Below are 25,010 nucleotides of genomic sequence, written 5' to 3' on the forward strand. Positions count from 1 at the left end.
GCATTAGTGTATACATACAGACACACAAAAAAATAAAAAGCAGTATAAAGAAGGCTACTGAAGTATGTTCACTATTCAGGATCAATTTGGCACAGCGATAGATCGGAATACAGACACTCCTGTTGAATACAGCTTTTGGTTTAACTCTCATGCATCAAAGAATGCATGTGTCATCCATAAAATCCAAACACTTAAACAGCCTTTTCTAAAGCTGTGTTTTATAAACATTGTCGGAACAAACTGTTGCTGATTATTGCTTGCTTTACCCTGGCATCTCATCTGTGCAAGACCAGTACTGCAGCTGGGAACAGACAGCAAAAACACCTTCTGTAAAACCAAGTCGTGCAAAGTTTAACTGAAGCTACAGGGTTTTCCCACCCATGACAAGGAAAGCAGCACACGAACAGATTTGCTCTCTGCTCAACTGCATGACAAAGTGATTTACTGGTTTTGTAAAGGATCTACATTTTCTATGTGGATTTTTCCTTCTTAGATCGGGATATTTCTGGATGTGGATTATGTATTTCATAAGATGAGATTTTTTCAATGAGACATTTACTTTGTACAGCATCTATAATGGACTATATCAGTTCCACTGCCTCTTATACACACAGCAGTGGCAAACAGTGTATATAGTTCAACACCTAGATCATAGATGTATATAAGCAAAACACAAGGAGAAAGCATGGATTCTATTTTTGCAATTCACTCAGAAAAACAACCATTTGTACAACAAATTGAGACTGTACAGCATATAGAAAAATGATGCAATTACACACATCTCGTATCAATTATAGTGCTATTATACATTAAAAATCTTAGGTAAAATCCAGTGAGTGGAAACTTCTCATGCTGTTCTTATGGATAAGAGCTTGCAAGCAGTGCAGGAACAGTTTTTTGATGTGATAAAACACTTGGACAACACTCAAATGTTGGTACACCAAATACTTTTTTTTAATTCACAAATTTTGTAAGAAAATCCATCTGCTAAGAGATGTCAGAATTCCAGCTGTAATGTTCTAAGGGGAAAAATGTCTGCAAAAATAGTAATCAACTAAAATATTTATATTTGTATAAATTATTGCATGTAAAGTATTCTAAAAGAGTAAATAATGGTTTTGGCAATCCTGCTTCTCATACTGGTTACCAAATTCAGGAAGGTTATTTTGTTGCCATTTTAGTTCATCCAGTGTTCTCTGCATGCAGATCTAAATGGATTTACCATTAATAATGGAAGCGTTGGCACTGTCATACCTAGAGTTATCGGTTTCAATACGGAGCGTGCGCCTCTTACGGAGACACCGAGGTCACCTTTGTCCGCGCATGGAAATCTTTCACCATGGCCCTGCAGCACAGAGCTGCAGCAAAGCAAGTGTCACGTACCAGGAAAACCATAGAACGGTACTGGAAGCCAAAGAAAACTTACTTGTCACAGCAATGTTGATCTCTCCTGACCTTGGCGTTAGCTCCCCGTCCTGTGGAAGCTGTGACATCCCAGAGGTGCGCAGGGGCTCCAGGCTGAGAGAGCTGTCGTTGGCAAAATCGCCGAGCGCGGAGCGCCTGCTAGCTGGCTGGCCTCTGGTGAGCCTTTCCATGTCAAAGGCGACGTTATCCGTACATGGCATGTTTGGCTAGAAAAAACAAGCAATTCCACATTACAACAGCGAATATCCTACATGTAGCAAGCCTATAAATTGAGTAAAACCACACACACACACACTACTATTCAACTGCTATGGCTGTCCTTGGATCACACAGGAGAGAAACACACGAATTAGCAAGTTTTATTCAAAGTTGCTTTTTCAGCCCACCTTAAAGAGGTGCAGGAAGAAATAGAGAAAAGGATTAAGATTCAAGAAAGGGTCTCAAATATGCTTGTATCATAGCCTGTATGGTTTGCTACCATGAGTGATGATGACATGCACAGAATTCTGCTGTATCCTCCTCTAAAAATCCAGGTGGGTTATTAATTGCAGAAATATGTCATCCACAATGTATCTGCAATTGTTTCTTAGAAAATGAGCAAATTTTCCACTGACACAGCTAAAAATGGAGGCCCGATCATTCTCACTGGCTGGATTCAAAAGCTGCTTTAGACAATATCTTCATACACTCTTCTCTTTCTTATTTCTTTCTCAAAAGAGCATCGCTTCTACCTTACGATTTTCTCCTCATATGGGCAAGATGGAAAAATCCTCTTTGAGGTTCTCCACTTCTATCCCTCTGTGAAAGGGTCAACAAAAGCAGTCCTCAGGGATCCCATAAGCCATGAGCTGCATGAGGAAAACTCAGTGGCCCCAGCTAGGGCATGGCTTTTAACGTGTAAACAAATTTAAGAGTCTCTACAGGAGACCACAACAAGAACAAGATATTTACAAAGAAATGTTGAAAGAAATTGAGAAAAGGGAGTATTACGGAGAAGCTACTAGACTTCCAGTAGATAAGAAATTGTTACAAATGGAAATACAACATATTCCCAATGACAAACCAGGGAAACAATTAACATCAACAAATTAGCTTTATCAGCAGCAAAGAAATTGGTAAAAAAACCCAAACGCTTTCTGACTAAGGGTACTAGTACACTCTTTTGCCTTTTTCCCCCTACAATTATTCCTCCTGTTCTGGATCTCAGATATGGGAGGAAGAAGAGCTCACAACAGTGCAACTTACCACAATTCCCAGTGCCTTCAAAATGTTCAGTTTACACATTGGACATGTACAGTGCTCACTAAGCCATGGATCCACACAGGCTTTGTGGAAAACATGCCTAAAAAAACAGACAAGGCACATACATAATTTGCAAACAATTCTATTTTATACAATGAGAACTACTTTAACAAACATTTAGATAGTTTCTTCTTTAATTAGGCCAGCAAAACAAATTCTAGAATTGCCATTTTTCTGTGCTGATTGCAATGAAAAAAAAATAAAATCAAAACCTCTTGCTTGTTGTTGCAACCCTTTACTAATAGTACAACTAGGAAGAAAGTCTTAAAAGGAAGATTATTTTTTTCCCCTCTTTTATTGTGGATATCAGTATGCACATGAACAGAACAACTAGGGTAACAAGGTGTCCACCGTAATCTTGTATAAAATCTTACCTCAATTTCTATGTAGAGCCTGGCCATAAATTGGGTAGGAAGAGCACAGATCCACCATCAGTCAATTTTATTCAACAGTCAGTTCAACTAACCCAAGCACACTTATGTTTGATTTTGAAGGGGCTTTTATAATTATCACATCTAAGTAAAAGATTTTTTTCTACAATCAGTATTTCTTGATAGCAGGAGGGAAAAAACATCCATCATCATATGATGGTCTTACGATGGGCATAAAAAAAAAAGAATAATCTTTCAAAGATGAAAAGGTAAACTGGGCTTCTACTTGCACAGTAGGGAACTCTGCAATAGAGAACAGCCTGAATTACCACCTACATTGCATACGAAATCTTAGCCACATACACGAATATAAATTTAACACTGTTGGGATTGATATAAACCAATGTAACAAGGAAGGACTATGCAGAGACCAAAACAACATATCTAAATTAAAGGAGTTAAAGGAAATGTCCTCTTAGCTTTTCAAAATGCAAAGAACTTTTCAAAGCATATACATGGCAGAAATGGGTATCACTAGACTTTTTACACAACACAGCTTCAGCAAATACTCATAATAACCCAGCCTGAGTAACTGCCTACAACAAGAGCTCAGATCTTTCATTTCCAGTGGCGGTGCCTGCAGAGCAAAAAGCCAGTAAGAGCAGGCACACCCGAACACTACAGACTGGTGATGACAACAACAACCAGCAGTTACAAGGGCTGCTTAGCCAGCGAAGAGCTGTGCCCTGAAACAAGCTGGCAAAGAAACAGTGGCAGAACAAGGCATTCTTGCCGTCTATTTGAGGCATCAGCATGGCTTGTAAAAGGTCACGCATGCCCCAAGGCAGCAGAAAGTTGCTATACTCTCCATCCTGCCTTTCTCAGCTTATACTTGCTGCTCTGTGCCTCAGTAAGCTCATCAGAGGGCCTGGGACTTCTTTGCTCCCTATCCCTCGGGATTGTAAAAACAGAGACCAAATGAGACATGTTAGCAGATAATTCTCTTTTAAACATCTGGACAATGACCAGAGAAAAAGTCCTCATGAATTTGTTAACAAACATGGAAAAAGACAGTATATAATTGTTTTGTCTATCGCTACCAAGACTGAGGAAGGACTAAACTACACCAACATAATTAGGTTCCAGTCAGCTACAACTATGTATCCTACCTGTATCAACTAAAGATGTATAGACTTACAGAGTATAATACAGTCAACGGAAGATAAACAGGGAGTGAAAGAACTTTGTTTTTCTACAGCTCAGATATTGCCGGAATAGCAACTTAGAGAATCTCAGCTAGTCACTTTGCTGGACTGAGTCTTTTAGCAATACAGCAATCACAAAAAACAGGATATATACATTACTTACTGCTCAAATAAATGCATAAAATACAAACTCACTTCTGTCATTACTAGATCTTAATGCATTCCCTTTATTACTCACAAAACTCCAGGAATCAATGTTTAGAAATCCTGGGTGACAGAAAATGGTTTGAAATCTTCTGAAGCACACAGAGATGCTATTTTTCTACATTAGGCAAATTATGGCTTTTAGTTGATTATGTTTCCTTTTAAGATTCTGAAGTCTGTTTTTCAAGAGTAGGACAAACCTGAAAATCTAACATTTTGGGAAACGGCAGACATCAAGACTCCGCAGAAGTATGAAAACAGTTTTAATATATTGTTATCGGCTAATCAGTGCTGTAGAAGCACTCAGATCAAGTGAAGCAGGCGACTGATATGAATGCCAACATGCATCTGCTACTTACTATGAATTATTTTAAAGGGTCACTAGCAGCTTGATATAGTTCAAATACGCCAAAACAGCTTAACTATTTTTGTGACCTCTTAATTCTTTAAGATCCTAAACCATCAAGGATGTTTATTAATGTGTTTCAAAAAACTGCAGTTCCCCAAAGGTTATTTATTGATTTAGATCAGCATGGCTCTGCCTACTACTAATGCAGTTTATCTACTCCTTAAAAAGCTTGCTGATACCATCACCATGGCTCAGGCTCTGTCTGGATTTCTCCGCTTGTAAGAGTTAAAAAGCAGTTATACAGCAATGGAGATGATAGTAAACACATGAATTATTTTTAAAACTCAGTCTGACAAAGTAAGCCTTGCATTTTCTGCTGTCATAAATTTTCTCTATCTTCATAGTTCTGTCACTTGTTTTCCAAGACCATAAATCTGAAGAGTTCCTTGCGAGTTGCTCTAGGTCACAGTGGCTGATGACATTTGCCCAGGAGCCACACACCAGGGAGTCAAGTGTGACAGAGCTTTTGCTGCTTCTCCAGCCTCAGAGCTGGAGGAGGCACGGCCGGCAGCCAGGCTGGTAGGACTGAGGGAGTCTCCCATGCAGGCATAACTCCAAACAGGTGACCTGCAGGAATTTTTTCCACTCTGTCAGCACACCCAAGCCACTTGCCCTCCAGCTTGTAATAAACACCATAATGCCGACTCTGTTGCACACATCTCCTTTGCAGCACTTAGCAGAGAAAAAGTGAGTTAGAAATTTCTTTTGGTGGTGTAACGCCTCCAAATTCACATGCCACACAAGGGGAAGGGTTTCAACAAGTTTACAGGTACTATATCCCAAGAGCTCGCTACACTTCCCTGCTCTCAGTGCAGCATCTCCACCAAAGGGACCTGATCAATGTGCTGCTGCAAAGTAGCATCTTTGGCTACTGTTGGAGGCAGCTGCTCTCCTTGCCCTGGGTACAAACCTTCCAGCTGGGCCAGCAAACAGCACACAGGTCCTTCCTGCCCTGCTGCAGGCAGCCCATTACAGCTAGCACAGCCGAGGAGAGGTGTCTGGCCTGCTGCAGCAGGGAGGAAGACACCACATCTGCAACGCCAAGGGAGAACAGCCTCAGTGCTTTCCACACACATGTAGTATTGCTAAGGGAAAAGAGAGACCGCCCTCGCAAGCAGGTAGCAGAGAAAATAGGGGTGATGCAGAAGTATTGCAGTAAGCAGAAAGGAAGGCATTGAGATATTGTGTTAATTTGCTCTTAAAAACAACAACAACCAACCCCAAACAACCACTATTTGCAGCAGCACAGAAGCAAACAAATAGAAATCTGGCTTAGTTGCTTCTGTCACTCTCTCCCTTCTTGCCCAGTACAGGAGATAATGACTCAAAAGCCATATATTTTAACATATTTAATTCTCCTCCTACCTTGTAAATTCCTTCCCAGACCATCTTTCTGCCCTGCCTAGTGTCACTCTGTGCTTTTCCTCTAACCTGCCACTTTGCTCTCCCCTTCCCTTATCTCTCACTAGTCCTTCACACTACCCGCTCCTGATCACTTTTCACTGAGTGCCTGTTCATTAGATGCAGCAGTGTGATGGTAAAATTATCTCAATAAAGAAAATTGTCCGTGAGGTTTGTCGTTTGATAGCATGCTCCTGACATTTGCTTACACTACTTATTTTTAACTTACATAATGATATTCACAAAAGACAGACATTCCTCAGGCTTCTAAGTCTAACAGAGATGGCTGCCTTACCCCTCTGTAAGCACTAAAAGCTATAAGTATGTCCATAGGCTGCTGGTACTGCACATATTTCTCTCTGAAGCACAAAAAGAATGATAGACATTCAACTGCATTGTTCGCAATCATTTCAGTTTATTTTTAAATTGGTCAGTTTCCCACCTGCCACAAAACTTAATATCACAGACATGCTGTTTCACTACAAAATGTTCGGTGCTGTGTGTCTGCCCAAACCAGACTCCTCTCTGCTGAGCCACGGAGTGACAGACCATACTTACCTGCAGAGAACAACTGTGGCACCAAAGGGAAATGCTGCTCTTAAATTGATGAAAACAACCAGGATGTCGTACGTCAGTGATTCCTACTGGCTAATGATTACAGCTTCCTCAACGGGCTTCCTCTAGCCTTTCATTTGCTTCCTCTGCGTCAAGCCATTTTCTCCATGGTTTTCTTGCAATTTATTTTCTCATCTGGCTTAGACACTTTCTTGTAGGGTTTTTTTTGTGTTGTGTTTTTGAGGGTTTTTTAAACAAACTTTGCATGTTGCACTAAAATGAAAGGCTGAAGTATCAGGAAGTAGAAAGGGATTAAATCTCCAAAATAAGATTTGGGGAGAAGCATCTCAGATGTTGAAGACTGAAAGGTCTTACACACAAGCTGATATTTATCGGGCTTATCTCTGCAGGGATTGGTTGGCCCTTCATCTACAAATATAAAAATGTCTTGTCTTCAAGTCAATGTTTCGGTTTAGCCAAGATAGTTTTGCACTCAACTCAAAGCTGAACTTTTAAAAAAGAGAAGGAGAAAGCAAACATAACAGTTGTCATAAAGCCTTTGGCAGGAATGTAACCCGAGCCTTCACTGACCTTATATTCTTGTGAAAAACAGAACAGAAAAGAGCCTTGATATCTCCTTTACATGGGAGAGTGCACTGAGGGAGCTTGTGCTGAGATGGCAGCCAGCTGCACCTTCATCCACCTCCCTGAAGCAGCTGTAACTATCCCTGACCGCAGGGAGCTTCCTATCTGCAGGACTGCAGCTCACCAGAGGTGTCTGAAGGAAGTGGATGTAAAAACTTTTTTTTTAAATAAAAGAAATAAAATCAATGATCATCTTGGTTAAAGGTTCTGATCACATCTGCTGATACTGGCAACATATCTGTTGCCTGGACAGTGGCAGAGTTTAACTAAGGAAGTTGACTTTTAGTCCCAATTTTGCGTTCTCCGTAGCGGGAGAAGATGCTTTCCTACCAGATGAAGACTCATTCTCTATTCATTGGCAAGGACTTCCCTCTGACCTCTGTTCAGTACCAAAGTGAAAGGCCCAGAGCAGTGGGACTTGTGAACCTCCATTCCACCTCCTTGTGCCTCACAGGTATTACCCTGAACTACACAAGTGAAGCTTTCTTAAGAGGAAATTAAGAAAAAAAAATTTGCTTAGTGGTCCAAAACTGGTGTGCAATTTCCAAGAGTTCCTCCTCTAATTTCCAAATAATCTTATACATAACAAATCAAAGACTAGATTTTAATTCACATGCAAGCTTTAATTGAGATTACAATACAGGACACGAATCTCTGGGATCTTTATGTAACACTTGGAGTACATTTTTATGAGCAAGAGGACATCATCTTTCAGTAAAAATGACCAAATTCTAAAAAAGAAATGCACACATGACCAAAAACTCCCAAATCTTTACAGACCTGAGACCAAGGTCTTCTATTACCAAATATTTTAATGAGAGTTTATAAACAAACATTTGTAGGGTAAATTAACTAAACACCACCACTGAGAATCTAAACCAGTTCATCATTTCCCACAGCCCAAGAGGTACAGAATACAGATAAAAGTAAATTGAATTAAACTTCTGGCTTCAAAAGTAGAATGTTCACATATTTTGATCAAAAAGATATACAATACCACCATTTTCATTTTATGATTATAGAAATTCATTATGCATCAGAAAAATATTCCAGCTATTCAGAGTAGGCTACAGGAAGACTTAGAAGACTGATAATGAGCTCTTACGTGCTGTTGCTGTGTGACTGAAGCTCAGCTCCAACACCATGACTTTTTTGCTTCTAGAGTATCACACAGAACACTATTTATATACCAAGCACAAGCCAAATTACTAGATCTTGGCTGCATATATATAACACAACTTACTTTTTTTGTGTGTCTGGAGATAAGGAGAAAGCTTTGCATTTCAGAATACATGGGAAAAATGTCCTTGGTAATTTTTAAGGCTACCAAAATGTACCAATTCATCAAAACCAATCACCAGGTGGAAAAGCACTTAAAAGCATCTCTCAAAGAGCAAATATCCCAAAACAACTCAAGAATGGAAGCAAAATGGAAGGAATCAGAAAAACCTGTAAATGTCAAGAGAATGGCATAAAACGAAGAAGAAGCTGTTACATTTTAAGCACCAATGCAGAATATCCAGCAAGTACGAATCTTCAGGCACAAGCCAAGAACACACTGCACTTTGGAGAGACCAAAGACAAATGATAGCACAGTGGCCGATTGATGTCAGAGGAGGTATGAAGGTTGGAAAAACTGCACTTCTGTTTCCTATACCGTTTCAGAGACCAACGGCCAATGTTGCACATCCACTGTGCAGAATGCTGCAGCTGTACCTGGTTCATTACACTGAAGTTTTTTGTGTCCACCCACTGCTTGGTCTTTTAAAACTGCACCCGCGCTCCTTATAATCTTAACAGCTCCACTGCTGGTATGCCCAAACTGCCCATCTTCAAGATCATAATCTTTTGTTTCATCATTACTGTTGTAACAGTGCCAGCACTCACCTTCACATCATCTTCAGAGTCTAAAATAAAGTGGCTGTTATTAGGACTGGAAACATCTAACAAACGTGTCTGTAAATTACAATGCACATATTACATGAAATGAAGTAAAGAAGGAATAGTTTCCAAACAAAGCAGCTTCACTAGCTTACTTGCACGGTAAAACGCGAACAACATCGTTCTGCTTGTAACTCTCAATGCAGACAGCACAATGATCAAAGTCTGGGTCTGTTTCCTAAAATGAACAGAATGAAAATTCAAGTCAAGAGTTGAGGCTATGACAAATGTAAAAGTAGTTGTGACTAGTACACGAACCGCGTTGTGCCAAGTGGCTGTTACCCAGAAAACCAATGACTGGGTTATTATATTCCAACATGACTTGAGAAAGAAAAGTATCTCATACACACAAAACCCTCCCCTCATTTGGAGCTGGTAAATGATCATTTGAAACAAAGATAAGGCCTAAGATGATTCTAATATTTCGTTGAATCACTATAAAATATAGCAGTGATTTTCCTAAAGGCTTTACTTCAGCTTGCAGCTAAAACTTCTATTTTATTCAGGTTTTTTTTTTTTTTTTTTTAGGATAAGAATCCTGGAACTCCCTTTTATAGCCAGAACTAGAAATTTTTACTAATTTCAGAGTGGTCCCATATTTTTGTCTGCTGCTTACTTGCAGAATTATCATCATTCTTATCCAGACATGAAAATGAGGATCAACTGACTGACTCCTCTCTTTTCTGTTTTCCAGAGGTTATGAATTTTTAAAAATATTTTTAATTTTAAACTGGAGAAATTAAAAATTTTCACTGAAAAAGAGCTGACTTCACTTGGATGTAGCTATGGCATCAGCAATACATGTTTAAAATGTTTGGGCCTGTGACACAAAACAGACTGTACCTTCTCTTAGTTCAAGTTCATTATTCTTTTACACGTCAGCAAGCTACCAGCAAGATACCGAGACAGGGACCACAGCAAGACAATGTCCACTCCCTGGTCAGCACCAGTGGGTGCTGCATGCACAGAATCCCAACGGGCTGCTCTGATGAAGGACAGGTTTTCTCCTACCCTCTGTTCACCTGTGTGTGCATCTCAAGCTGGTCTGCACTGCAACCTACACATCAATTGCCAGTTTTGAATTTATGCTGTCAAGACGACATTTTTTTTTTTTTTTTAATACAGAAAAGTCCCCCATTATCTATATGTACTCCCATACCCATAGAAAAGATCTAGTGCAGGGGGTTTGTCTTAAAATAAAGCTACATAGGGAAGGAGGAAGAACAGAGAGGCATTTTTTTTGTGCCTTCTCTCTGGAAGCAAATTTTTCTATCCCTTCCTTCCATTGCTGATGGTGTTGATAAGAAAGATAAAAAGGAATCGCACTAAGAAGGCCCAAGGAAATAATCTTCTCTTAAAAATCAAATCATAGCCAGAATTCCCTTGCCTTTTGCAAATTAAAGAGCAAAAACTAAGCAAGATTAAGTGACTGTTTTTTCCTTTCAGAATCAAAGACAAAGCAGTACTGCTCATAAAAGTGGAAAAAGTTTAGGACTTAACATACCATATATTTTAGTTTGTATACTAGCAAGAAATATTCTTGGAGCAACATTTATTATCTTTAATGAAGTACCTATTTATATGCTCCCTCCAATTACTAGATATCCATATTTTACATAAGAGATTGTCCTATCTTTTAAATTTATTTTACTTTACACAATTTATATACGAAATGATTCTAAGCTTACAGAATTCCATATAAACAATGCTAGCCCTGTGTGCTCCTACCAGCAAAACCCCTCTGCCAGCTAGCAACACAAAACCACTCTCAGTCACAGTTGCCAGACAGACTGCAAGTAGTATTTAAGCAAGAAAAATGTCTTCGAAACGTACAGATTTACAGCATACATCGATCCTAAAAGTTACACAAAATACTGTGCCACGGGACAAAGAAAGCCTCCAAAAAGGAATGTGAGGTCATAAATCAGAAGTAGAAAAGAAAAACTGAGATTGTTTCCCCCAGTAAAAATTAAACATGATGCTCAAGTTTACCATGTTGAAATCTTATTGTTGTACCTTATCACCCTTCTTTACTGTCCTGGTTGTCAATTTACCGACGGCTTTCTTGGCAGCATCTCCAAGACGACGCTAATGAAGTGATAAAGAAAAGAACACAAATTAACCCTGATAATCAAGCTTCGTTACTGTTCTTTATGAGGACTTATTTGGGCTCAGTACTAACATTGCAATACACGCTATGACAGCAGGCCAACGCATAAGACAAAACGCACACACGGTGAAGCCCACAGAGATTTGTCAGGCAGGAAAAAAACCCAACAGTTGAGCCCATAAACACACTCGATAAACATAGGGACAAACCTCACGGACCGTATAGAAGTCCACAGAAGTGATCCAACATTCATGTGACAAAACTAATCAAATCTGCCCTGCAGGATAAAAGCTGAAGCAACATGCCCTCCCAATGATTTCTGTTATATTCTGTTCATATAGGGTTTTATTCAATGTGCTGTAACATACCCCTTGTTCTCAAGCTTGAATTTTTTTTTTTTCTCCCCTGAGCAGGCTGATCTTATTATTCTGAGACGTAAGAGATCCTCTCAGTGTAACCTAGTTTCTCTCTTGCTATTACCTGAAACCACCAGGATTCTCACAAAGAAAAAAAATAATATAGGTCATGAAATCTAAAAAAGCCAATACAGACTTAAATAAAGCTGAAACAAATACTGGTTTGAAGATGAACATCAGTCTGAATGCAGAGGCCAAGCTATTTTTTCCTGTTTATGATGGTTTTACGACCATCAGTGCTAGAAGAAAGGAGGAATTTCTGCAATTCAAGTGCTGATTCCTACTGCAATGCCCAGTTCCCAGCCAACGAAGAATGGCTGTTTGCCAGCTGGTCCGTGGGATCCAGAGACAAGGTAGCAAGTGGAACAAAGCTTGTGTCTTCTTGTTTCAGGCACCTGAGACATCAGATTTGGTTTACATTGACTGGAAAAGTGAAGTTCACGTATGGGCTGGGTTTATGTGATGAGGTTTTGGGTAGCAGGGGAGGGGCTGCAGAAACAGCCCCTGTAAGAAGCTGCAAAAAGCTTCCCGGTCTCCAAAACCAGTTGGACCAGCCTCTGGCCAGGTTGGATGACCCCCCCCTCTCCCCTCTGGCCAGGGGCTGAGCCAATCAGCACCTCTGCAAATGTCCTATTTAAGAGGGGGACAAAGCAGCCTGAACTGGGCTGGACCCGGACTGAGATCTAAGAGAAACAGCTACACAGACACCAAGGTCAGTGAAGATGGAGCAGGAGGTGGTGTGCTGGAGCCGAGATTCCCCTGTAGCCCATGGAGATTAATAGTGGAGCAGAGATCCACCCGCAGCCTGTGGAGAACTCCACGCCAGAGCAGAGATGCCTGCACCTAAGGGAAGTCATGGATTGTCTCCGTGGGAAGGACTCCACGCTGCTGGAGACTGACGACGAAGCAGAGATGCATCTGAAGTCTGTGGAGGACTCCATGCTGGAGCAGGTGGCTGCGCCCTAAGAAGCTGTCACTCTATAGGAAAAGCCTGTGCTAGAGCAATCTGACAGGTAAAGATTGCATCCTGCAGGAAGGACTCACGTTGGAGAAGCCTGTAGACTATGTCCCGTGAGAAGGGGATCCATTGGAGCAAGGGAAAGAGTGTAAGGACTCCTCCTCCTTTAAGAAAGGAGCGGCAGAAACAACATGCGACTAACTGACCTGCAACCCCATCATTCCCAGTAAGGAAGCGGAGCCAGGAAGAAGGGGCAGGGCTGAGCCTGTTTTGCCTCAGGCCATGGTTGGTGGGTGATGACTTCCTGTTCTTATCTCAACCCTCAGGCCTTTGGTTATGTTCTCCTCCTCTCCACCTCACCAGGGGAGTGAGCGAGTGACCACATGGTAGTTTAGCTGCTCGCTGGGCTAAACCACGACATCGTATTTCATCCTCCACCTTGTTCTCTGCCTTTGAAAGAGATGGGCTGTTCCTGAGAATGGAAACTGCACCTAGCAAAACCTCTCATATAGCTTGAAACAAACCCGCGGGTTTTGTGCCCACCTTTTATACAGTTGAAAAATCAAATCCATCATGAGGTGCACCCCCCTGTATCGTACACTTTCTCTGCATGCAAACTGAAACTAAGAAGGCTGCTTTTATTTGAGAAACACAAAGACCTCAGAAGTCCACCACAACCAACTGTACCACTGTTACTGTAGAATCACATAAGCACTTTTTTTTGTGGTTTCCACAGAACAGCAGCTGTCATTTTATATGTTATAGAGCATGGATTTGAAAAAAAAAAAATCAGATACTCAGTCCCAGCTACTGAAGTATACCCATGTAGGAAATGCGGCATCAAACTGAGCTGGGATGGGGATATTACATGCTTCCTGAAGTCAGAAATCTCATCCTAACTTTAACGTGAGAAACTGGTCAACTTAAGGAAATCTAAACTACATGTCCTGGAAGAAGCATAGTGGCCTGAGTACTTAATGACACAGAACACACCGGCACACCACTGGAATAGATAATCATTGCATAACCAAAAGTGTAATTACTATGAGAGGAACAAGGCTGAGAAGGCACTTAACTTGAATGCTCAACGCTACCAACTAAGTAATTGTGAATAGTATTTATATTTAGTTGCACTGCATATGAGTGTATATGCACTACAAGAAATCTTAAAAGAAAGATTATTTTCCTATTGGAAGCATAATATGTCAGCAAAATTCCTCCAAAACGTATACATGTTCTCTTATGTAAATAAATTTGCTAAACATAGCTTTCATCTCTTCCGTTTAAGAGATCCACCTCTTCAATTTTCTACTTTTAAGAAACACTCTTTAATGCTAACATTGGAAATGCTCAGCATTTACTCTTTTGATAAGTTATGACACAGGCATACAACATGTGCTTGCTTTTAAAACCCAGAACTGTCGTGATGGAAAAGGCCACCACCACATGCAAGAGAGTTTCATACCCCTGGCGGAAGTGCACAAGAGTAGCGATGTGAAATACCAGTATCTACTTGCACTATCTACAAAACACAGCACCATTTTTAATTTTTTTTTTTTAAAGTGTGCCTCAACATAACTTAAAAACAAGATCATAGCCTAAACCAAGTTATTTCATCACTAACAGTACAGCCTTCTCTCTGTGAAAGCTCTCAAAGCTCTTCAAAAATAAGCTGTATCTGTCGCCACCTTCTTATTAAAGTTTAATAAGCTCAGCTTTTTAAACGACATAAAATTTTCATCAAGTTTCTCCTGACCTTTGTAAAAATCTAAAGAAAGAAAAAAGGTCATAAGGGCTCTTTCCCCATGGAGCAACTGTTTTGAAACACGGACATTTGGAAGAAGCCTAGAACCATGTAGGGGATGCAGTAAGGACAATTTAGTATTCCACAGACATTCATTGAGTAACAGTTATATTTAAACTTTCACCATCCCAGGGGACCACAATAAGTACCAGTTACAGTGTGGTCATTCAAGAATGACATCCTTAGAAAAATCTACAGGATGCCCACAGGACCTGCAGCACCGGACACTATTTATAGAAACTAAAAAGGAAATCCTTTGTCACAACTGAAGCTTTTTAAGCTTGCATTTGTTTTAGGTTTGACAAAACTCCAAAGCACTGCCTCAGCGAGGTCCTGTGTATGAGCTGTAATTTAGGGGGAAAGTAGGGACAGTGAGTAGAAGTCAGCAGCTTTGTAAGTTAGCCTGGACAGAGAGGAACACAGGCAAAGAGAGTACGGGGGACTTCCTGAGGTTTACTGACCCTTCTCAATAAAAGCCAAAGCACGCTATGGATGCAGTGGGTCATCAGGTCCACACGAGTAAAACATTTACTTCTAAAGTTTAATCTGTACTTAAGTTAACTTGATTTAGTCAAGATCTCCGAGTATGGCCATACTTAATTCAGTTCTTAAATTAAGAGTTGAAAAAGAATGGAAGAAAGGCATATTGGACAAAATTTTACTTAAAATACATGACCAGGAGAACTAGGCAGTCCATACCAAGTGTGATCTTGAATAAAGCTGGAAGTTAACACCTTTCACTAAGCAGCTGTATACCTCAGTCTTCTTATCCTAACATTCATGACAGATTATAGTTTGGAAATACCTTTACACAACTTCTGAATTACCTTAACTATTACTGAAGCTATCTTTAAGAACATGGATAGAATTCACAATGTTAGCTCTGTGTTCACCCACACTACAAAATTCAACTTTCCTCCCCATTCCCAAAGCATATATAGCCAACATTATTATTCAGCCAACAGAGAATCTATCTTCCTCTTGGACTTATACTCAGCAAAATCCAAAGATTTTGCTTCAGTTCTATTCTTTGCTGTCATGTAGTAAAATCTTGTACTGGTGCTGCTCCGGATGAAAACACTTTGCTACATAAAAATTCTTGTCTGGCAACCTGCTCTGCCTTGGAACAAAGAGGCTCTGAACACTAGTTTGATGAACATTCCTTAGAAATTATTTGTTGTCTACTGACTACTGTATACAGAAATATCACCTCCAGATCTTAGAGAGGAAAAAAAAAAAAAAAAAGAAGTCCCCTTACCTGATTCCTGTCACGTGCACTTGTGTACCTGATCTTCTGGATGAAGTAAAATATTAACCACGCTGAAGAAATTATCATCAAAACAATGAATGATATTGACACAAAGACTAGAGAGCCCCGACTGAAGTTTTTCGGAGGAACACGGGACCCCACTGCTATTGCCATCAGGACAGAGATATTCTTTTCCAAGTAATTCAGGATCTCCTTAACCTTTGATTCTGTAATCATGACAGCAACAATGTCTCCAGTTCCTACAAAAAGAGAAAAATATTTAATTTACATTTAAAATTAAGACGGCATGCCACTCACAAGATTTTCCAAATGCAAAGCCATTTGACAACTTAGAGACGACTTTTAACCTAAGCCACCCATGGCACATGGAACAAGCTACTGGGCACTCAACTCATGGCTTGTCCTTCAAAGCCAGATTTTCAAATGAGGGCATTAACATGCCAACAGTCTGCAGCTCCACGCACAGCAACAGATCTCTACCAGTGGTTACGAAGCACTTCCCACATTATAATGACTGTGTGCAGTCTGAACTAGCTTTCAAAAGTACAATTGTTCCAGATTTGAAGCTGTGAACAGGCAACTCACAGAAAACATTTAGAATATGAGTTCAATGATATTGCTAGAGCGGTCTTAGCATACACAGTGCTGCGTACAAGTTACTCCAGAGTTACGCAAGTTCCCCTGTGTGGTTATGTGGCTTTCACATGCCACCAATGTTGTCACGGACCTGTAAATCACAATTCCAGCATGCAAGCAAGGACAAACATCTACTTAAGATCACTTCAGACAGAAGTGAAAGCAAAGCCAGTAAGTCTGGCTGCAAAGTAGAAGAGAAATGAAAAAACTTGGCAGAAGTTTGAGTGCTGATTTTATCACCCACACAAAGACATGCTTGATAAGATCGCAAAGAGGCTGTCAGCTTCATCAGCCCCACTTTGGACATGCAGCTCATCTGGTTTTCATAGTGTCTGGTCTCTGGACTACCTCCTGTCCCAAAGGGAAAATTATTGGTACAAGGATAATAAGAGAATCAAACCACAAGACCTGCTTAAAAAGAACGAAATCACCTGCAGAGCAGAGATAGCATCGATGTTTTAAAAGCAGAGGCCCCATAAAAAAAGAGGATCTTGAACTCAGGGCAATTCTGATCTAAGTTCAAAGAAGGCAAAGTTTATAGGAAAACCAAAGCCAGAAAGAAAAAAGTCTTATGAGTGCCATTCTTATTCATCCAGATCTGTTTGCTTCTTATACTAAAATCCCTTTCAAGACCTATTTTCAAAATGCTTGCAAAGTCTGCTCATCTGCTTGCTCCATCTGCTTGCTCCAATTCACATTCCCTCAGAGAGGAACTGTATAATGCAAGCAACTTCAGCACTGACATTCTGGATTTAGAGTGGATTCAAGTTACAGAGAACCTAGTGTGACAGTGAAGAGAGAACATTAGGTCCTATTTTAACACAAGGAATTTGTTCAAAGTCTTTTAATCAAAATCTGATTTTTAAGAAGTTATTGTATCCACAAAATGATGAAGATGACCTGAAAGAGCAGCATCTTTGAAACCCAGGGCACAATAAGCCAGGGTGACAGACCCAGACAGCTACATAATTTTCCAAAACGAGGGCTTTAATAAAGTTGTGTAACAGTCATTGTACTCTTTCCATTCATCATGCCAAATAGTAGCTTTTATAGTCACTATTCTCAGTTTTCAGAGCAAGGTCCCTAACTCTGGTGTTGTGGATTGTGCTGGCAGAACTACTCAGAAGAATCAAAGCTGATAATCTCAGAAATTAAGATTCGCATAATAATTTAAAAAATATTCCACAGCCCCAAAATTGTCGTTCCCAAGAAATTTCAACTTTTCTTTACTTAAAATTGAAATGGTGAAGACATTTATGTCTTGTCCTAATAACATAGGTCTAACTAGGAAAAACGTGTTCAGTGCTTCCTTCTGAAGGAGTATTTTTGAAACAAGTGTTGCAGTAACTCAAAAACTTTGAATAGCAACCAAAACCCAACACGATTTATGGATGCAACCTATTTAGTCACTAGTATACCAACAGATTCACACAAGGTCCGCTTTAGTCCAGCTCTCCAGAGACGCTTCAATTCGAGATCTACTGAGTTTGGTTTCATGCAAACTAACTAAGATATTTAATAGGCAGCAAAGCTCAGAAACAGAGTAACAATTCACCACTTGCTTTATTTTTCAGAGGACATCTGCTTGGATTTCTATTTGTCCAGTTGGGAAGAGAATCCCTGCCCAGACTTGCAGCACTAAATTACACTTATCTGCAAAGCAAAGCTGACTAAGACCTTCCGATACTAGTCCAGCTCTGTCTGAATCTAAAGCTGAAGCCTCTACCTATTCCCTGCTGTCCAGGGAATGTGACAAAGCTGACAATCTGTCATGCGTTTTATATAAAGCCCAGCACAAAGGGAACCTCTGGCATCGCTGCAAAGTGATTTGCATTCCAAATGACTCAACTGGGAACGGCCAAAGTGCTACTGCTGCTTCTGACCCTGCAAGAGCCAAGGAGAACTGCAGAAAAGAAAAATAAATTGTGCCTGTTTAACATACTGAAGCTCAGTGGAAACTGGGACTTGGTTCATCCATATTTTTGTCAGGGGCATCACCCTAAATAATTTTAGCAAGAGCTCCGTGTTTGAGAACAATTGGGGGCAGAAGGAGACACTGACTCATTTATTTTAAGCACCTTGAAACCTTGCATTTCTGAAACTTAAGCAGGAAAAAAAAAAATCCTCAGGTGAACACAGAAAGACTAACAGTGTTTGTAAAGTTAGAATGTGGTATTACTACATCATCTTATGAAAAGCAAAACTCTCCTCAGCCAAGAACACAGCGTCCAGAGAAAAGAAGCTGGAATGGTAACTACAGCAAACGAACTACACACTCAGCCATAGACGACAAGCTAGGACAGATGGCAGGCATAAGATAAATATTGACGCCTGTAAATATAAATCATTTAATTGCTATCATCCAAGCCCAGACAGCTCTTTCTAGCTCGCAATTTTACCATGTGCATGTTTAATTAGGATAGTTATACAACTCTATGTATGAAAAGGGATGAAGTTGCAACTAATCATTACATCTGTAAAACATTACACTAGGAGATGGCAAGAGAGAAGGACTTAAAAGCTGGGAAGAAACTAAAACCAAAAAGATGGGAAAACCAGTAACATCCAGAAGTTTCCTGTAGAGCTCCTAAGGAAACTGCTTTCCTTGCTCACTAATCTATCCCTATCTCTGAGCAATTCTAAAAGAGTACATTTAGAAAGTCAACAGAAAGTCAATGAAAAATTACCAGTCTCATCACAAGCAAGTAATTGTTTCCTTGTGTGTTTGTTTTGTTGATTCTTGACTACCAAATGTTTGTCTGAAGCTCAAAATATGGACAACTATGGCCAGGATTCCAAGTTAAGGACAGGCATGGTTCAAAGAGCAGACTTCAGACACCTTCCATCCATCTACCATCCCTCGGAAGATGCAGGGATCGGCAGCCTGGCAAAATCAGCCAAACAGCCAATATTTTTTTTCCTGGGCTTGTGAACAGTCCAAGCAGCTGTGTGGTCAATATTCAGGGAGAAGGACAGGTGAGAATTCCTCCTGGGCATTCTGACCAACCCAGCACTGAGCAGCTGCTACTGCTGCAATGCTTCAAATACCTTCTTGCAGATGGGGAGGGCAAAACCTGAGATCTGATCTCATCTCAAGCGTGGCAAACGTTGGACCACCTGTAAGAGGCACTGAACAATTTTGATTTCATGTAACAAGGTTTGCAGAGAACTGAGAATTAAGTCAGATACTCCTTAGCACTTTTCTAATGGCTGCTATTTTCAGCTGAAGTCCTTGTAATTTCCTAAGTCTTTGATAGTGCCTGCTGACACAGCATGAAGCACAGAGACTGCACTCATCTCACGCTTGTGAAAGAATATCATTTTCTCTTTAAATAGCAGACTATTTAATTGTAACTGAATCCTTTCATGACTTCATTCTAAACTTAACACAATTTATCTGAATAATTCTGCTGGTGGAAATTTCAGAGCACTTCCTTAAAAAAGCAAACATCCTTCCTGATAAAGGTAAAGAATGGTGCAGACAGTCACTTGCAGGCTGAATTCAGGACACGATTCAGACATGCCATTGCTTATTTGATTGCAACAATCGAAACATCATAATGATAACATAATTGGAAATAAAACTGCCCACCTTCCTAAGCTAGACTTCCCTATTCTATTAAAATCCCGTAAATATATGCTAAGCATTTCTGAACACATATAAGAAATAAAAATACTGCAACACAGGTTATTCAGTACCCAGGAAAGGGATCAGCCCTATTACTGTGAGTGACAGATTTCTTGGAATAACATCAGTAACAGGGAAATCACTTCAACAGAATTTGACAGTCCACAAAACGACAACAAAAAAAACAGGAACACACAAATGAAGTGCTATGGTTATATATGAAGTTTTGAGAGACTCATCGTGGGTTCTGTGAAAAGATCAGAAGACATCTGAGCTGCAAGGGAACAGCAGCAGAAGCAAGAATTACCCTTACAAGGTAAGAGATTTAGCCACAGAGGATATAATCCATGGAATCCCCAAGGTGAGGTGAGGGAAAGGGAACAGGCATACTGAGCTAGAAAAGGTGAGCTTGGCGAGCACAGCTTTTAAATATAAATTCCATAGTACTAAACAATATTGGGGAAAAATACACAAGTTATTCAGAAACCTTAAAATTTTAGTCTGATACAAAACAGAGAAATTCGCTGTGAAGAATAATTCTTACATTCGGAAAGAGGCTTTTGGAAAAGCAGACACCGAGAGGAAGAGCCTTGGCATATCGTCAGAGTGATCAAAAAAGGTCTAACTGCACATGTTTTTATTTTGATCTAATCAGAAAGTAAACAAAAGCATATCCAAGCTGTCAACATGAGTGCAATCTCAAAACATGTTGTTTGAGATGTCCCAAATCAAGTATTTCTGAAAACAGAAAAATGTGTAATATTTGTCACTTATTCAGTTCTAAGCAACACAAGAATTTAATGCCAGGAATATACATCAATTTTAAAGTGCGACTGGATAGCATTTTGAAACATTTGTCTTCCTGTTGCCTTTATAACATTGAAAATGTTGAATTCTTGTCTGTATATAAACATTTACTTCAGGATGCTTGTTTTCTGCAGCATCAGACACTAGAATAGATGTTACAACACTACCATGAGAAAATCGTAAAGGCCAGCAGTATATGAAACTGTTACCTAAAGTTGGGCTATCACAGGATGCATCAGATAAACAAAACCAGTGGAATAACCAGCTATCCCAAAACATCGAGCAGATATTTCCAGATAGAGCAAGTCTCTTTACTACACAAACCTGTGCAAAACAACTCGGGAAAAAAAAGAGCTGCTGAGGTTAAAACTTGAATTCTGGCTGTCTACTTAATAGGACAACAAAGTAGATATTCCAGTTCAGTAAGGAACGGGCTTCTATGAATTACAACCGAAACACAGTCAATTTATGTCTGAAGAACACTCAAAACTCTTCTTTCATTGCAGCAAAAAGAGCTTCAACAGGTTTTACTCTGCCACAAGCTCAGAAAGGGCACTGCACTGTGCCCTCTAAATACGATCACATACACTTCAGTATTTTGCAGTGCACCACGCGTTGCTGTACTGCTAAGAGGCATGGCATGGATGCTCACAAATTCTGCTCCTTTAAGAAAAACAGGCACACGATTGAGGCATATGATTAGAAAACCAGAAACAGCACCAGTAGCTTTCCAAAGCTGGGTGTGACACAATTAACTTCAAAACAAATGCTAAAGCCTAATCAGACTCTCGTGCTAGCCTGTAGCACATTAAATTAAGTCCATAGGTGATAAATAATAATCTTATAAGCAAAAATGATCTAATGCCTGCCCTCCTTCATTACACAAGAAATGATGTCTCAGTATAACATTCTTGGCATATTTTCGGTCAGCTTTATAATCTACTATGGCCAAGGGTTCCTAAAAGCAGAGCTAAATAGCAAAATCAGTTGAGGGAACTGTTTGGCTGTATTTAGGTGACAACTGCTGACACATTATTTCATAACCCAAGTGCTCCATTCTGACATGGGGTGAGATGTTTCTTAAGGAGAAATCCGTGCGAGATCAAACCCTTCTGCTTCCTTCGCAAGCCCACATCATGCTGATACACGTGAGACAGTGAAGCCATACCCAGCACTTCCTCAAGCTCCACAAGGTCCAGCTGTCTCTGCTACACCCAGCGTATCCTACCCAAGAAAATCGACATTTCAAGTCTCTCAAAGATACAACACAGTATTCGTATGTAGAAGAGAGGTGTTAGACTTTGGCTTCACTGCAGATCATTTCCTCCAAGTCAAACTCACCCAGAGAACTCCTTTTTATCTTCTACTGTAAGTTGTATGACACTAAGCACCATTAGACGAATTAAGATCCTTCTATTAAGCTACATTAAGCATCCACCTCTTCTCTAAGCCTCCCACAAGTTCCTGAATCTCTGCCCCATCCTGATTTTTCAAAGAAAAAACATGCTACTTCAATGCTTCTGATGGGCACCAGGACAGATTCATGGCTGGGTTGAGAAGTGGGGGAGCATCCAAAGAGAGAATTTATACATCTCTGGAACCAGAACTGTAGCAGAATTCACTTAAAATAGTAAGGACCCTAGGTTTAGGTCTTGGTTTTCTCCCCCCTACTTTTGACTGCTTTGACAATTCCACTTATATCCCATACTCCTTTCTGTAGAAGGACTTTTATCTTCTGGAAATGACATTTATATGTATTTTTTAATGCATGTGACCTTTTGGGTTCTTTACACTAGAGAAAACCAAGCCTACATAAAGGAAATGCAGACAGATGTTGTAATGATTTTACAGGCATTTCACACAACTTTCTTCTCTTTTAGCAATGCTTCTTTGCATCTAGTTGCACTACAATTTTTTTGAAAAGGAAACGGACATTCCACTTAAATAATGCCGGAAGAATAAAAAAAACTTGGTACACAGGAATTTATCATTTTGTCATCCTCTTTCCACAATCTGTGGATATTTTTTTCTCTTTCTTCCACACAGTTTTACCAGGCATTAACTATGTATTATGATGAGTAAACTTCATTTGCAGTCCTATTTAATGAATACTTTTACAGTTAAGGTATTAGTATGCTAACAAAGTAGACCAAATTTTATATTCAAACCTTGAACAAATGCTAATTAATAAAGGGTTACATTAAGTTTTGACTAGGGAAATGGTGTAATCCTAACACATGACACTACTGCAAGAAGGCTCTTCATGCCACAAGTTCATGTATTTCTGAAATATGTAAGTCTAAGTCTATTTCTAATTAAGAAATATGTAAGTCATTTCTGAAATATGTAATCACTGATTAGAGTGTCATACTCTTGATTAAACAATAATATTAACATAATGTAGACCTTACCAATCCGTGCCTCAATTTAAGACACATTTGGATTTTTGTAAAAGTCTCCATAGTCTTGCGTTCTGTAATGTGACTGGGTGCTAGTGGGTGGCTCCCATTTTGCTATTTCTTGACAGCAGTTTGTACTCCCACTAACGGAAGTCAGAGCTAAAAACCCCAGGGATTTCTAAGAAGAGTAATCTGTCATGCTTATGTATTTTCTTCTATCTACAGATAACTTCCATACAGATCCATCACTCTGGACAGTCATGCTAAACAAATTCAGCAAAGCACAAAAGAGAAATGGCAAGAGAACCTTACCCGAGGACACTACAAAATATTTTTAAAGCTTCATAAATAGCATATTCATAGATCAATATCATAAATTTGATTCTACCAAATCCATAGATTTTGGGAATTACTCTGCTGCTGGAGCTCAGACTCTGGATAAGAAAAAGAATGTAATTACTTACAGCCACTAACAGTCCCGAGGGCCTTTTCACAGTCACAGAACTAATTACCCTTTCAGCTGGCTAATGAAAAATGAGCCTAACTGCTGTTATTTCAGTTGTGGATGAGGCATACACCACGCAAAAACACTGGTAAGAAATTCTGCAAGGCACTGAGGCTATGTTAGCTTGTAAAGGGGTTTCCCTGGCTTGTCTTGAAGAGACAAGTGCTTCCTTATGGTCCAGAATCTGTGCTTCAAACACACTCCCCTCCACGTCTCGTTAAGTGTCACACACCTCCATCTACTGTGTGACGGATTTTCCTGATGGATCCACCTCCAAGAAATGCAGTGGGAAATAGGATTAAATATAATGCTGTTGACACTTGTTCCCCACATTTTCAATTAGCAAATATAAACGATATAAAATGATCAAAGATATGTAAACTACGGTCAGACTACCAATTGTTTTGCCTTTTTAAAGTTTCAACTTTAATGACTCATCTCGCCTTCCTTTCCACTAATACTCCAGGGTAAATTAATAATCATAAATTATAATAACAATATTGTAATATGCAACAAAATTACTTTTGCGCTGTGGATTCAAAGCTCTCAGTAGTCCAAGGAAAATTTTGCAGTGGATTTGGTATAGAGCCGAAATATTCGTCAGCACACGTTTGTGCAAAACAATCTGCAACGCATCCTGCCATAGCTTTCACACATCAGTTCCTCTTACGGTGACATAAAGAGACATTTGTGAGAAAAAGGCGTGCAGCAGAGGAAGAGACGTGCCACACGCAGTGACAGTGTCACGACAGAGAGCGGCATTTCGACTGCCAGACCTCTACCCGCTTCGAATTAAGGCAGAAACATGGAATAGCCATTACATGGCAACAACTCCAAATTACTTCCTGACCCTCCTGCCTCTGACCCAGTGCCCTAAAATAATCCACATAAAATACATTCAGTTTTATCACAGTTCAAAGGAAGTACAGTCCTTGCTTCCTGTGCCAGTGTTCTTGTTAAGTGAATACAGGGCCACCAGAAACCCTCCCCTTGAAAAGAAGCTGTTTCTGGGAGCCAGT

At 39.9% G+C, this 25,010-nt stretch overlaps 1 protein-coding gene across 2 annotated transcripts in view; it reads right to left on the reverse strand.

Moving 5' to 3' along the window:
- The window catches only part of RNF130 (ring finger protein 130), a 48,448-nt gene that overhangs the window by 9,348 nt on the left and 14,090 nt on the right, over nucleotides 1–25,010 (reverse strand). For both annotated transcript variants that reach the window (XM_086621761.1, XM_086621760.1), the window contains exons 3-7: nucleotides 16,005–16,255; nucleotides 11,475–11,546; nucleotides 9,554–9,636; nucleotides 2,671–2,767; nucleotides 1,427–1,631 (exon numbers count right to left, since the gene is read on the reverse strand). In XM_086621761.1, coding sequence (XP_086477887.1) covers nucleotides 1,427–1,631; nucleotides 2,671–2,767; nucleotides 9,554–9,636; nucleotides 11,475–11,546; nucleotides 16,005–16,255 — 708 coding nt within the window. The remainder of the gene's footprint in view (nucleotides 1–1,426; nucleotides 1,632–2,670; nucleotides 2,768–9,553; nucleotides 9,637–11,474; nucleotides 11,547–16,004; nucleotides 16,256–25,010) is intronic.

This window comes from Tauraco erythrolophus, chromosome 16 (assembly GCF_009769465.1).
Source record: "Tauraco erythrolophus isolate bTauEry1 chromosome 16, bTauEry1.pri, whole genome shotgun sequence".
NCBI lineage: Eukaryota > Metazoa > Chordata > Aves > Musophagiformes > Musophagidae > Tauraco > Tauraco erythrolophus.